The sequence below is a fragment of the Stegodyphus dumicola genome, chromosome 4 (assembly GCF_044657685.1).
Source record: "Stegodyphus dumicola isolate Sdum_Otavi_A_Nest chromosome 4, ASM4465768v1".
Classification (NCBI taxonomy): Eukaryota; Metazoa; Arthropoda; class Arachnida; order Araneae; family Eresidae; genus Stegodyphus; species Stegodyphus dumicola.
Window position 1 is genome coordinate 142,045,603 of NC_140771.1, and position 15,683 is coordinate 142,061,285.

Genomic DNA, 15,683 nt, shown 5'->3' on the forward strand with positions numbered 1-15,683 from the left:
GATAAAGAAACTGAATTTCTTATGCAAATATCAGATGTAAAACTTCCTCTTGATAGTATGTTAATTTTAACATTTTTCCCTGCAGTCTTATTTTTAATTTCTCATTGTAAGAGAATACTGCGACAATCATAAATGCCTTACTGAAACATTCTTTGCATTGATGTTTTTGTCAAGGATATTTTTCCTCTTAGTTTTTGATAATAAATACACCGCTTTTAGTTGCAGCTATTTAGGTAAACCCATTCTTCAACTAGAGTCTCAATGTATTTTCATTTATCTCCCGCTAAATAGTTTTCATACAAATTATACAAATTGTTTGTCTTGGCAAAAGCTGGTGAACATTGTTTTTTAGCATTTTTAAAATTGAAAATTTAAGTTTATTATACTACATATTGTTGTTTCAGATGGATTTAAAGATTTTGCAACTGACTTCTGCATCAGTGGATTTTCACTTGTTACCAATGATTTAACTTTAAGAACAGCATTCCCCTCCCCCCATTTGTCTGGAATCTCCTTTCAGAGTTGCCACTCAAACAGGAGAATGAAATTCCCTGACTTTTCCAGGTTTTCCAGGCATGTTTCGAGAAAATTCCAGTCTATCCGCGTAATGTATGTTGGCTGTGCTAAGAAGTAAATTAATTATGCTATTACTTGTACTGTGTAGCAAAGATATATACATTAGATAACCAACTGTACATTTTATTTAATTATTACTCATGATCATCCCCAGTTCAACACGAGGCTAATCCGGTTCTTGTAAATCACAACACAATGCTAAAAGTTAGGTTAGATTTTAGGTAAATTTATTTTGTGTGAGGTGTATTCTTAAAAGGCAACTTAACACTTGAAAACACAAATATAATTATAATAGGAGTTGTTTTCTCCACTGAAGATTGAGATTAGAATCTGCCCAATCTGGAATAAAATAAGGCCTTTTTTGCAGACATTCTGCAGCCAAACGAAAGAAAGAAACCTATTTAATGATATTTTTTTACTAAATTGAGGTATTTTATATTTATTTCGCAGCATACATAAGGAAAAAATATGTGCATTAAATTTCGTGATGTCACTGCTAGAATCAATTTCAGGATTATGCCAGAGAAAATTTCCTGAAATTTGGAAATATTATTTACTAATGATAAATAAATTTAGAGGGAAGAAGCAACATTAAATGATATGAATCACATAAAAATAAAGATAATTACTTAAAAATTTAATTAGAATAATCAACGATATTTTAGCGAATATAGTTATATTACATGGTTATCCTAGATGATTGATTACTATTTTTTTTATTTTACTGCAAAATGACAAGGTACTTATTAAAAAGAAAAGAAAAAAAAAAAAAAAAAGATTTTGTGGTAAAATCCTAGTATACGATACGGCCTTCGCATGATTTTGAAAATTGTCGCCAAGAACAAAATGACCCGTTTACTGCTCATCATCATGTCGCCAAATCCCACTGTACCATACATGGAGATTATTCTGACCAAAGAACGTCTATGTAAAAAGCGGAGGGAAAATTTGCCAAGGGATTTGACGATGGCCAGAATTTCCCTCTCAGTGATGTGTACAGGAAATTAAGAAACGCGTGTTAAGAAGAAACGTTCTTTGACAATAAAGAAAACTACGAAAATCCGTTTTTAAATTATTGCGAAAAATCCAAGAAGAAACGTTTTATCAAACAACGTTTTTTCTTGGATTTTTCGCAATAATTTTAAAAACGGATTTTCGTCCATTCCCCCCCCTCAAAATAACTACTCCATGAATTAATTTATTTACGTCGAAAATATTTTCTTTTCCTTTAGGGTTTAAAGAAATTTTAAACGATATTCATTTTATGAACTCTTGATAATGTGACCTTCGAACTTCGACACCGGTTTCGAGCTTTGGCGACAGATATATCGCGCATGCACATCTGCTTCCCGCTATGATGGAACCGAGCCACGTCTGTTGCAGAGAGGTTTTTCTTCTTAACAATATATATTTTTTTTAATTCTAACCTTCATGGTACCATATACTAGGATTAAACTCATTTTGTTTTATACGAGAACAGGTACTTTCTTTAGTTCATGCACTGCACATGCGATTCTCGAGGTTACTGGAAATCAAAAGTTGCAGGAAACTTGCTTTGCCTTTCTAAAAAGACAATCAAATTGGAGCTGCGAAAATTGGCTCTATGCCAGCTGCCGGAATGACACTCACATGATACACAATTAGCCAAAAAAGTTATCTCTTCCGACGTCGGTGCAAAACTCGCCTTTTTTGGCGGGATCGTTGTATGAAATTCTCTGACTTTTCCAGATTTTGACTAAAACACTTAAATTCCCTGACTTTTCCCTGAATTTTTTGGTCAATTTCCGAATTCCCTGACTTTTTCCGGTTTTCCAGGTAGCGTGGCAACCCTGTTTTTTTCATATAGAACTAAAGATTGACAGTTTTTTCTTTTCCAATGAATGATGTTACTGATTTCGCATTTCGAAATTTTAGTACTATATATTTCACAAAATTTTTTAATTATAGAATAAATAATAATATTTCTCTTCAGAAAGCTTAAAAACATCTCCTTCAAATCACAGCTTGTTTACATCAGACATTTTGAAAGAAGTATAAATTTAAAGGAAGCAGACGATATGTTTTAGTTAAAATAATATGCTATGCTAATATGCTATTGCTAGAAATTTTTATTTTTAAAACATCTGCTTTTTCTTTTTTTAATACTTTAACTAAATTGTTTTAAAATTGTGTAAATACCTTCTGTATAATCTTCAAGAAAGCACTGCTGTTTTAGAATAGATGGGAAATAAATTGTGAAATTATTTACTTAAATAAAATGACAACAATAAAGCAAGATACAGTACACTTTCTTTTTATCTGTGTAAATAACATCTGAAAATTTTTAAAATAAGAATTTTAATTCAATAGCTAATGCTAAGTGAACAAACAGTACGATAATAATAACACAGAATTCGGTTACAGCATTTTACACAAAGCCAGTAATTCTTCACACACATAAAATTAAGAAAGCAATAGCCTCATGTTTGGCTTAGATTTAGTCAAATTCAGTTAGATTTTTGACTATGCCAAACACAAGGTTGTTGCTTTGCTAATTTTATGCTTCACTTTGGCGTGTTTCTCTTCTGTTTTGAATTCTGCACAACTTCTGCCTTAAAACAGTTGCTGTGCTAGCAATCAATAAAGCACTGCTGACAATATTTTTATATGAGTTGTTGAAAAACATTTGAATGCCCTTTATTGATGAGATATCAAAACAAATGTTTTTATTCACGATGCAGTTCTTGATTTACTTACAATAGCTATCCTTAACCCATATTTCCTCTCATCCTAAAAATAGGACAGCACACATAAATGATCTTTTTATAAAAGCTCTGAAATAAATTTAATCCAAATTAAAATAATTTACCATTTAAGAGTCATTTAACTACACTGGTTATCATAAATTAAGGAAAAATCACGATTACTGAAAAAGTTACATGTAGAATTTTATGAAACTTAAATACAATATACAACACATAGTAAGGTATCAAATAACATAAAAAGAAATTACCAGACAATTATGGTAGTATAGAAATTAGCACATGTATAAAATGAACAAATCGTAGAGTTCAGTTTGCTACAGTAAAAGTACCTTCAATATGAAATATAATCACCTCTAGAAGCAATACAGCACATTCAGCGATGTGCGATGCTTTCAATTATGCGGTCTATCAGTTCCATAGGAAGCGAGAGCTATTGCCCTTGCAACTGCTTTGCAAGCGCGACAAGGGTCTAAGGGGGCTGATTGAAAACAGCTAGATGTCTCCCTAAAGCATCCAAAATGTGCTCGATAGGCTTCAAGTCCGGAGATCGAGCTAGCCACTCCATGCGCATAATTGTTTCCTGTTGAAGATAATCATATACGATGCGAGCCCTGTTTGGTCTTACATTGTCGTCCTGTAACAGGAAAGCATCACCTATTGCCCGGCATATGGGCACACATAAGCATCAAGGATGTCATCTCTATAAACATGAGTATTCACGGTTCCCCTTGGAAAAACATGGAGGTCTGTGCATCCACCCAAAGAGATGCCACCCCCAAACACAGACACTGCCTCTTCCGTATGCATCTGTTTGACGGATGATAACGGGTTCCAGGTTCTCTCCATATCAACTAACACCTACTATCGCATTCCAGACTAAACCTGGACTCATCCGTAAAGAGAACAGCCCTCCATTGCTCAGGCGTCCAGTGGACATGTTGTCGTGCCTACTGCAAACGGTCCCTCCTATGGCGTGACGTGAGCGGCACGCAAATGGCTGGTCGTCTCACATGCAGACCACCTTCGTGGAGCATTCTACGCACAGTTGACGTTGACACCAACCTTCCGCTGCAGCAAGGGAGGATCTAAGAAGAGTCAGAGTAGCGGTTCTATTCCTGCATATACATAATGTCAAATATAGGTCATCAGCGCTCGTCGTAGCAGTTGGCCGTCCTTGACTGAACCTCCTAGAGGCCGAATCTGTGGTTTGAAATCACCTCCAAAGTCTATGAACCACAGAAGGACTCACATTTAGCCACCTGGCCACTTCTGTTTGACTTTGTCCTGCCTCTAGTATCCCAATGGTTTTCTATTGTAGTTCTGTAGGCAAATGATGACTGGAGATTGTTATAAATTGGCTATCTCAGATTTCTGATGTCACTATCACAGTGAAATATGTGGGCTTGCACTTGAACATGTACTTTTATGCTCCTCGCAGATGACATATTCCGAGTGCAGCACCACTAATTTGCATATTATTTGGCAACATATTCAAATACTTGTTTTACTCAGTTACTCTTACTTGGCAACATATTGAAATTTCAACGGTTTGGCTTATTTTTGAGGGAGTTAACTTTTTCCTTAATTTATGATAACCAGTGTATATACAGTCAAAAGTCTAATCCGGACCTCAAAGCTACAAACTTTCTGCGCATGTGTCAGCGCATAATGTGTTAACGCATGCGCATAATACCTTTACGAATGTGCATAATACGTTTACGCACGTGCGGAATGATGCGGCATGCAATGAACTGGAAGATGATCTGTCAGCACTATTCTTATCTTCATTGCAGATGTTTTTATTTTATTTGGCTTATAATTCCTTACTAAATGTAGTATTTCATCTCGATGTACTCCGTCTTTGATATGATTTAAATCAAATTCCTCGTCATTATAAATATCACAAATACACATCAAATAGTTTTTCTGGTTGCAATTTTCTAATTTTGACTATACGTAATGTATGCTTTATGCATGCGCGCATTGAAAGCAATGTTTAATAAAGTAAACAAATAAATATAAAGCTTTTTTTTTGTAAATTTTGATACCCTTTAGATCATAATTGCTCTTTATTTCATATTTTTAATTTTATAATTTCTGCATGCCATCTTACCAGATTTAAACTGATGATCTATAATCCAGAAAAACTGATAATCCGGAATCGGAATCGCCGAAGTCCTGACGAGTCCGGATTAAAGACTTTTGACTGTATATGTCTTTATTGCAAAATAGAATTAATTTAGATATTTTTTATTATTTTTTTTAATGAGAATTTTTTTCCTTATGTTTTCAATGTATAGGTTTATTAAAATTTTAAGCTTAAAGAAAAGTACACTTATAAATTTACGAAGACAACAGTCCATACTTTTATACCAGTAAAAATATTATCAAAAATTTTTACCGGAAAGATAAATTTTCGCAACGTTTTTAACTCTTCTAAAAATAGGATGACAGTAAAATCCACTACTACCACATCCCCATCAGTCTGTAATGGAGATAATCCTTTCTAATCTCTGTTACATTCCAAACATTGTTATTCTAAAACTAACCCAGGCACTTTAGTCTAGCTGGCAGGTGCACATCGATGAGGGAGGGTCTGATTAAATATTTCAAACACTGATTCAAGAAGTCAGTTTGCATTGTGAAATTTATCGAAGAAGACTAATTTTCTCTCGCTTTTGTACGATTGAATTTTGAAAAAGAATAAAAATCCAAAGACACATAAGAAGAAACCAACTAAAGAAATTGTGAATGAGCCATTATCTCGTGCAGTTGTCCAGAATTTGCTGTCAATAATTACAAACCCTGAGACACATAAGATTTATATGAATAATTTCTTTACTTCCAATGAATTATCTGTTCTTGCAAATAAAAACTTCGCTACAGATATTGTTAGAGAACGCATAATGTCTTAAATGCCCACTTATACCTCCTAAAACAATGTCAAAAATGAAATGCAGATAGCAGTTTTGATTCAAAAAACAAAGTTGCAGAAGCTCGATTGAATGACAGTCATGCTGCTCCAGTAATGCCCCATTTCGAAACAACAACAAGCATACCAACCATAGAAAGAAGAGTAAAAGGTGGCAGAAAAGAGGTAAATATACCAACGTGCAACTGCATACTACAACAAATATAAAAACAGAGTTGACATATTTGATAATTATGCAGAAGCTTAAGTTACTTCAATTCAAGGAAAGAAAGGTTACCGGCCTTTATTTGTTAATGCATTGGAAGTAGTATTTGTTGTTTGATGGAAGCTCAATCAGTTATTTAGTAATGACAGTCTGAGCTTGCCTGATTTTTGAAGACATGCAACAGTTGCTTATTTGGGACTTTTTATTCCAAGAAAACCATCTTGCAGAAAACTAGGTGTTCAACAGGTTAAAGAAGAGTGAGTGAGTGAGTGAGTGATTATGGCGCAAAAACCAGAGATGATTATGACGCGCCAAACACAAGGTGGGATGATTACAATTGATGTCATTAAAATTCAATAAATAAAAACAAGTAGATAAATGTATCAAATCCAGAGGATGAAGTCATATAAACACATATTAAAATTCAAGACACAGTCTTCAAAATAAATTACATTAGGTAATAAAAGCCAATCTCTTTTAAATAATAAAATAAATTACAATTGACCTCTCTTCCGATTAAACGGTCGAGAGGCAAGTCACAGTCGGTCGAGAGGCAAGTCACAAACGGTCGAGAGGCAAGCTTTTAAAAGATAGTTATGTGTCACGCTAGTGTGACCAATTCTGAGGCAAGTCAAAAGAACTTCCTCCTTATGATTTCCAGCAAAATCCCAATGCTCGATTCTGGGCTTTACATTTTTCAACTTGTTGTTAAGCTGAACGTCCCAAATTTGCTGCCATTTTTTTTTTTTTTTGGATCTTCCCCTTGATGACACAGCAGATGTCTCTAAAAGGGATAAGGCGACTGGACAGTCCAACAGCAGATTTTGCCGCGATGTCTGCAAGCTCGTTTCCCTTTATTCCCGTATGACCAGGAACCCAGCAGTACAGGATTTCATATCCTCGTATCGTTAAATTTCTATGAATTTTGAGAACATCCACTACCACAGGATTCTGAGTGTTGGGAAAAGCTTCCAAGGATTTAAGAGCACTATACGAGTCTGTATAAACTATGAACTTTTTGTGGCAGAGCTTTGAGATGTAAAAAAGACCGTAATATATTGCGGATAGTTCAGATGTTAGAACTGAGAAAGCATGGTGCAGGCATCTGCTCTCAATGTAATCTTCAAATACAAAAGCCATCCCGACATGATCATTTGACTTTGATCCATCTATGTATATCGGATGATAACTGCTATATTTGTGCCTGTGCTCAGCGAAAAGTTGTCTGTAAACGATCTCGTTAGTGCTCGCCTTTACGTGATGTTTAAAAACATCGAGAAGCTGGATCCGTGAATTTTCCCAAGGTGGAATTTCAAAATTCGGTACTGCTTGGGGGTGCATATCAGAGAGGGAGAGTTCCTCAATGACAGGGCGAACTCTTAAAGGGAAAGTAGGAACACAGGATGGACGTGTTTCAAATAAAGTGTTACACTCATTATCGAGTAAGCACAGCTTATTGGGATGTTCAGGTTGAGATAGAGTATTAAAATATTGCAAAAGGGACAATTGCTCACGCCTCAGATAAAGTGATGGTTCGTTAGAGTCAACATATAGGCTCTGCACAGAAGTCCTGAAAGCTCCTGAACAAATCCGCAGACCTTGATGGTGAACAGGATCCAGTTTTAACAAAACAGATGACCGAGCGGATCCATAAACAACTGAGCCATAGTCCAGTCTAGAGCGGATAAGCGCTCTGTAAATGTGAAGCATGGAGCAACGCTCTGCACCCCAGGAGGTGTTCGCCAACACTTTTAAAATATTTAGTGTTTTTAGACACTTCTTTCTCAGGTTTAAAACATGAGAAAGGAAAGTCAATTTTCGGTCGAACGTCACTCCTAAAAATTTTACTTCAGGCGCAACTGGAATAATTGTACCATTCAAATATAACTCAGGTTCAGGATGGAGACCACGCTTCCTACAAAAGTGCACGCACACAGTTTTCTGTTTCGAAAATGTAAATCCCTGTTTGTCTGACCATTCTTGGATCTTATTCAGAGCCATCTGCAGTTGCCTCTCTACATATCTCATGTCTGCTCCTCGACAGCTAATCTGCAGATCATCAACATATAGAGATCCCAAGATGGTGGGAGGAAGTTCTTTTAATACAGAGTTTATTTTTAAACTAAACAGGGTTACACAGCCTTGAGGCACACCCTCTTCCTGTTCAAAAACATCTGATAAAACAGAGCCAATTCTTACTTGAAAAGTTCTAGGGTTCAAGAAATTCTGAATGAAAATTGGTAGGTTGCCGCGCAAGCCACTCTCGTGAAGATCGCGAAGTATACCGTATCTCCATGCCTTATCATAAGCTTTCTCAATGTCAAAAAATATTGAGACAAGGTGACTTCTTCTTACAAAAGCTTTTCGAATAGATGTCTCTAAGAGGAGCATATTATCTACGGTAGTCCTCCCCTTTCGAAAACCGCTTTGATAAGGTGATATAATATTTTTTTCCAAGAAGTAGACTAGGCGGCTGTTTACCATCTTTTCAAACAGTTTGCAGAGGCAACTCGTAAGGGCAATTGGCCGATAGTTGGAGGGATTCCTTGGATCTTTCCCTGGCTTAGCAATAGGAATGACAACAGCTCTCCTCCATGCACTGGGAAAGGCACGCTCCTTCCACACCCTATTGTAAAGAGTGAGAAGGGCATTCAGTGACTTATAGGACAGATGCTTTAGCATTTCATAATTCACGCCATCAAGACCCGGACAAGACCTATGTGTCTGCAATAAAGCACTCCTTAATTCAAGCATAGTAAAGTCTCTGTTGTAAGGCTCAGATTTGGAAGAGTTGAATGCGATGGGATTTATTTCAGAGTGCTGCTTCATAGAAAGAAATGCAGGTGTATAGTTTCTGCTGGAAGAAACGGAAGCAAATGTCTCACCAATAGTATTCGCAATTTCTTCTATGGAGCTAATCACTCGGCCATCTTTTTCCAAAAAGGAAAGTGAGTGGTCTTTATATATACCGCATGCTTTTCGAACTCTTTCCCAAACCCGCTTACTAGGCATGGAGGATGTTATTGACGACACATATGAAATCCAGGAATCCCTCTGGCTCTGCCTTCTTACTTTTCGTGCACTTGCTTTGGCTCTTTTAAATGCTATGAGGTTTCGCAGAGTAGGATATCTACGAAAAATACCCCATGCTTTTTTCTGTTTTTTCAGTGCTTCATGACAGTCACGATTCCACCATGGTTTTGAATATTTTAGTAGTTTTCCTGATGTTCTAGGAATGGAGAGCATAGCTGCCTGAATAATAGTATTAGTAACAGCTTCAACAGCGTCATCGATATGCCCATCTTTTACCATTTGATCTCTGAGCTCTGCAATGGAAGAGAGAGTTCCCAGTCTGCCCTGTCCAGTATAAACCGAGGGAGTCTCGTCATGGGATTTGCTCCTCTTCGTGCAAGAGACACAAGAATGGGATAATGATCACTGTTGTAAAGATCTTTTCCCACATTAAAAGTGCAAAAAGGCAACAGAGATGGTGAACAGATGGCAAGGTCGAGAGCATGGAATGTCTTTGAAGGCTCATGGAAGTAAGTATCCTGCCCGTTATTCAGGAGACAAAGGCTATGATCTTCGATCATCTGCTCAATTTGTCTTCCTCGGCAATTTGTATCTTTACTACCCCAGAGCGGACTATGGCCATTAAAATCTCCTATTATGATGAAAGGCTCAGGCAGCTGCTCTAAAAGACCATTTAAATCTTGCTGATCAATATGCTCATTTGGAGGCAAATACAGAGAAACGACTGTAACAACAATATCAAAATTTGTTTGAGTAGCGACAACTTGGAGGGATGTCGTCAAAGAAAGCACATTTGAGGGATAATCCAGTGAGGTGAGGAGACCTACACCTCCACTGGCACGCTCACCTGCAATGTTATCGTTCCTGACGAAAGAAAACCTTCGAAGTTTTGCCTGTTGTTCTGGTTTTAGATTTGTTTCCTGTATTGCGAAGCATACAGGATGATAAGCATTAATTATGGCTTTGATGTCAAGCAAATTTCGGTTGAAACCGCGACAGTTCCATGACATGAGGGTGGCCATTATGAATGGCTTTTGTTTTTTCTGTGCTGTTCTTTTGTTTTTCGTGGAAGTAGATGCCTGGGAACTTCTAGACCTTCTTCTAATTCCATAAAGTCTGAATCCGCAGATTCAGAAATCATCTCATCAAAAGAGCTATTGCTGTGACTTCTATTTTTATTGGATATTTTATGTGTAGTAGTTTTGGGCTTACTTTGAATAACTGTTTCTTTCTTTTGTACTATATGGGTTGCATTTTCTTTTTTCTTGTTGGATGTAGACGGTTGGGTTTTATTTGGTAGGGTCTGTGTGCCTACTGATGTTTGGGTGGCAACTGTACGAGATGATTTTACAGCACTGGCGTATGATGTATTTGGTCGAAGCTGTGTGCTCTGGACTAATCTTCTGGCTTCTGCATATGAGATGTTCCTCGTAACCTTTGCAGTCTGCACTTCTTTTTCCAATTTCCATTTTGGGCAGAGGCGTGAAAATGCTGGGTGCTCACCCTTGCAGTTTATACAAAGAGGCGCAGCGGTACAATTTTCAGAATCGTGGCCAATCTGTGAGCATCGGGCGCATGTGAGGTTACCACGACAAGACGTCTCAGAATGGCCGAAACGCTGGCATTGGAAACATCGCATAGGGTTTGGAATATAAGGTCTTACAGGAATATTTAGATATCCGGCCTTAATATTCTTAGGCAGATCAGGCGTGTTGAAGGTAAGGATCACGTGTTTCGTGTCTATCAACTTACCTTCTTTACGCATCTTGATCCGCCTTACACCGCAGACATTTTGTTCGGAGAGCTCAGAAGCGATCTCTTCTTCAGAAAGATACAGTAAGTCGAATTCTGAGATTACACCCCGACAATAGTTGAGTGACTTATGTGGTGTTACAGTGACATTCGCTTGCCCAAGTTTAGTTATCTGAAGTAAAGAAGCAGACTGGGTGGCTGAGGTTGTATCAATAAGCAAGTCTCCGGAGCGGAGACGCTTTATATTTCTCGGCTCACCAATACAGGACTGGATGTATTTGTTTATTACAAAAGGAGACATCTTATGCATTTCGCCAGAAGGACTAGAGATGACTAGGAAACGAGGACTATTGTTATGATTTTTTTCATTTGTATCTGTACGTGATTTTTTTGCAGTAGACTTTTCAGAACTAGGTCGAGTGAGTGGTTTAGCAGTAGACATTTCAGAAATAGGTTGAATGACTGGTTTAGCAGTAGATATTTCAGAACTAGGTTGAGAGACTGCCTTAGCAGTAGACGTTTCAGAACTAGGTTGAGTGACTGGTTTAGCTGTAGACGTTTCAGAACTAGATTGAATGACTGGAGTGACTTGAGTCACCTCGAAATCTTTAATTAAGTAGATATGAGAAGAAGCCATAGTGAAAGAATAAAGATTCGGGTCCGATGGCCCCGCCCACCACGGAGCCCAACAAGGGAACACAGATTCCTGTGTTAGGGCTAGCCGGACCTATACGCAAACTGAAGCCCCATAGTCGGCTTTCCCGAAAGCAGGTACTCCCGAGAGCTTGACCCCAAGCCACTGACACAAGGACTAGTGACCAGCCGATTGACACCCGTGAGGACGACTAAGGTGCCTCCCGTTTAGCTGAAGCAGAGGCCAAAGTAGTGTGTTGGGGACACACTACTTTGTACCTCGCCCCTCAACTACCAGGACCCTCCTTTCCAGCGACACGGGTCTCCACGCACGGCAAACACGTGGGCAGTTTTCTTGCCACTCGAAGACTAGAGACAAGGGCTGTTCCAGTCTCTCGTGACGAGCCCCAAACTCCGTAGAGAGAAATCACGAGGGAGAAGAGAAGGGAAAAAGTTCCAGCAAAGAGGAGAGGAGACGGAAAAGAGGATAGATCACTGGGCCTCCAGGATCGTGACACCCGTCTCACCAAGAAGATGATCCCCTGAAGGGCTAGGGTACCTCGGGATTGCCACACCCGTACTCACAAAAGTGAGCCCCCTGAGGGGACAGGTTAAAGAAGATTTTCTAAAGCTTCAAAATGAACATGTTATTATTAAAAATGCGTAAAATTGGCAAAGAAGATGCCAGCTAAAAACTTGCACAGGAAAACCAACAACTATCTGTAAAAAAATGTAACTTTGGACTACCCCTAAATGCTTTCTCACATTCCACTTAAGTAAGAATGATTAGCAGTGGATTATACTATTGTCCTATTTTTAGGACAGGCTGTATTTGATCACACTAATAAAAATTTGGCAAGGGTTTTTTTTTTTTTTTTTTTTTTTTTTTTTTTTTTTTTTTTAAATTATATATGTATACACAAACTTGGAGAAACACATATTAATGAATTTATATATATATATATATAAGTATTAATTTTTTCAGTGCTTGGTATGATATGGGTTAAAGCACAATGATCTGCAGCAGAAATTTGGATTATTTTTGTTTGAATTTTACAATTTTTCTGCAAAGAATAAACCTACCTATCACAGTAGTTGTATGCTAACCTATTGTGAAGCCATATTTTATCCTAACTTGAGGAAAAAAAAAAAAAAAAAAAGCAAGCTCTGGATCTTAGTATATTCATGCAGAATATAACATCATTTTTATGTTGTTTCTTTTGGAAACTGTTTCTTCACTTAAATGCAGAATGATTTAAATGATTAGCCTTAATTTTCAGTATGAATGCATGTAACCACGGATCTCTACACCTAAAAGCCTGTGATTTTGGGTTATGGAGATATATGAAGTTACTAAGTGCAGTCACTCAATGCTATCAGGGGCAATGATAATGCTCAATATTAGTTCTTTTATGGATGAAGTGCCATCTAACAGACATAACAGCAATCAACTAGTCAGTATATACAATTCTTTTTAAAAAACTTTTTATGCACTTTTATGGCAAATGTTATACAAGTTATAAATTTCCAAAAACATGAATTTTTTAAATGTTTACAAATTTTGGGCTAGCCTGCATATTTCCGGCCAATTCGGTGTATTTACTTTCAAAGAAACATGCTGCAAACAATGTAGTTTCACACCTTCACAAAGTATTTCAGTTATAGCCAGCAGCAAAACATCAAAAATTAGTCTGCAAATAAATTTTTGAATTATAGGAAAGACTTTAATTTTATTGTGAATAAATTTTTTTTGCTTTGCCTTGCATAAATTACTGGTTTTAATACATTATAAAAATACATTTCTATATGTAAGCAAGCATTTATGAAAGCTACTGCAAGCCATTCATAATTTTTATAAAACAATTCTTATCATTCAATATAATAAATTACTCAAAGTGGAAATATTTACTAATTCAACACAGTGTTCTAGTCAAAAAATAATGAACCACACTTTTCAAGATACTTACTGCAACATGTAACAGCTTGCGTATTGCTTTATTATTACCAGTGCCACAGTATGCCATCGCTACTGTATGCATTCCAGAACGCCTCAGAAGAGGGTCTTTATCCCTGCATAGGCTCTCTATGAGTGCATCGGCTTCTTCTAATCGCCCATACATTGTTAAAGATATGCCCAGGGCTAAACCTCTCAGGATTTTTTCATGCTGAGTTTCTTGAGCATACTGAAAAGAAGTAAAAGAACTTTTAATTTTAACATCACAATGTAGTAAATCACCTGATTTAGAATGTTGCATTTTTAAAAAGATTTGTATTTCTTCTTTTAATTGATAAAATCTTGTAAGAACACTTCCTCTAAATATCCATTTCAATTCTATCAAAAGTATATTGTAACAAGACCTTCATATGAAGAATGAAAAAACAGTTTCAAAAGTACGAGTTAAGAAAAATGTTTCTAATTTATAAGAACAATCAATAAACGGATCTCAAGATACTATCATATAGTTAATTTTAAGAAAATTTATCAAATGGGTACATACCATGCACATGATTATATAGACTAAATAAAAAATTTTAAATGTTAAAAAAAAATTTATGTCTATTTTAAAATGGCATAATTTACTTATGGAAAGAAAACATACAGTGATGCAATACCTGCAACAGAAGATTGAAATGAAATATGTGAACAATTTAAGTTAATTATCACAACCAACAGTAAATAGATAATAGTGTTTGTACATAAGTATTTTTAAGGACCATCCATGAAAACAATTAAGGACCTATCAAGCAAATGGGAACTGAATAAACCCCACAATTATCTACACCCACATATCACTTTTGTAATTTGTAAGAATAAAATAAATCTGTACGTAGAATGCATAAATTAAACATAACCTAATAGTATATAACAAATTCAAAACTAAAATTATCTTCATAAATTCTTTCAAATAATTAGGAATAATATAAATTAATAAAATCAAATAATTTTTCTTTTATGTCTCATTCTATCCCGTACTCACACAGTCCAGAGGTATATGCAAATTTTATGTCAAGTGGCATAAGTTAAATTGTGAAGCAAAATAATTATCAGAATGACTTGTAACAGAAGTCTGGCTGTGGCACTGCAGCTGCTTGCTTAGAGACAGAGAGCTGCTGATAAGAACAGGTACAGTTGATTAAACACTGAAAGTTAGCCGCATTTTGTCTGACCCTGTTAGTGTCGTAGTCTCTTGCAAATCTGGTGGAGCTGTAACCCAGTTAATACATAGTATTTAATATAAAGTCCAATAAGATGCTGAAGCACCAGAGAAGGTAGGTTGTTTTGTATCATTTTCAGTCTCATTAGCTGTAAGGAATAAAGTTTTATGTTAATTTTTACATTTTTGTGTTGCATCCACAATAAAGACCCTTTCAAGAAAGAGCATCTTTGTTTAAGACGTTGCCTCGGAATAGGTGGAAGTCAGAAGCAATCGTCCCACAGGATGCGGCTTTTGCATTGCTAAACCTAACTTCAGAAAAAAAAAAAAAAAATATTTCTTCAAAAAGTTTAGTCCTAACATCTTAATGTTGGTACTATTTTAGATTATTACTTAAGCTATCATTTATGCTAAAATTAGCATTTAATAATATTTTTCCTTATGTGAATTTTAGAAAAAAAAATAGTTCATTTTGAGAAATAATTTTCAAATTATTCCAAAGTTTTAACTGACAAAATACATTAATAAACTAAATAATTAATTTTAAAAAATTAAATTATTAACTGACAAAATACATTAATAAACTAAATAATTAATTTAAAAAAATTAAATTATTAACTGACAAAATACATTAATAAACTAAAAAATTAATT

At 36.0% G+C, this 15,683-nt stretch overlaps 1 protein-coding gene across 1 annotated transcript in view; it reads right to left on the reverse strand.

Annotated features, from left to right (window-relative positions):
• Positions 1-15,683, reverse strand: part of Rpn2 (Regulatory particle non-ATPase 2) — a 137,046-nt gene that overhangs the window by 44,693 nt on the left and 76,670 nt on the right. Inside the window, exon 12 of the mRNA XM_035361533.2 lies at positions 13,843-14,058. Coding sequence (XP_035217424.1) covers positions 13,843-14,058 — 216 coding nt within the window. The remainder of the gene's footprint in view (positions 1-13,842; positions 14,059-15,683) is intronic.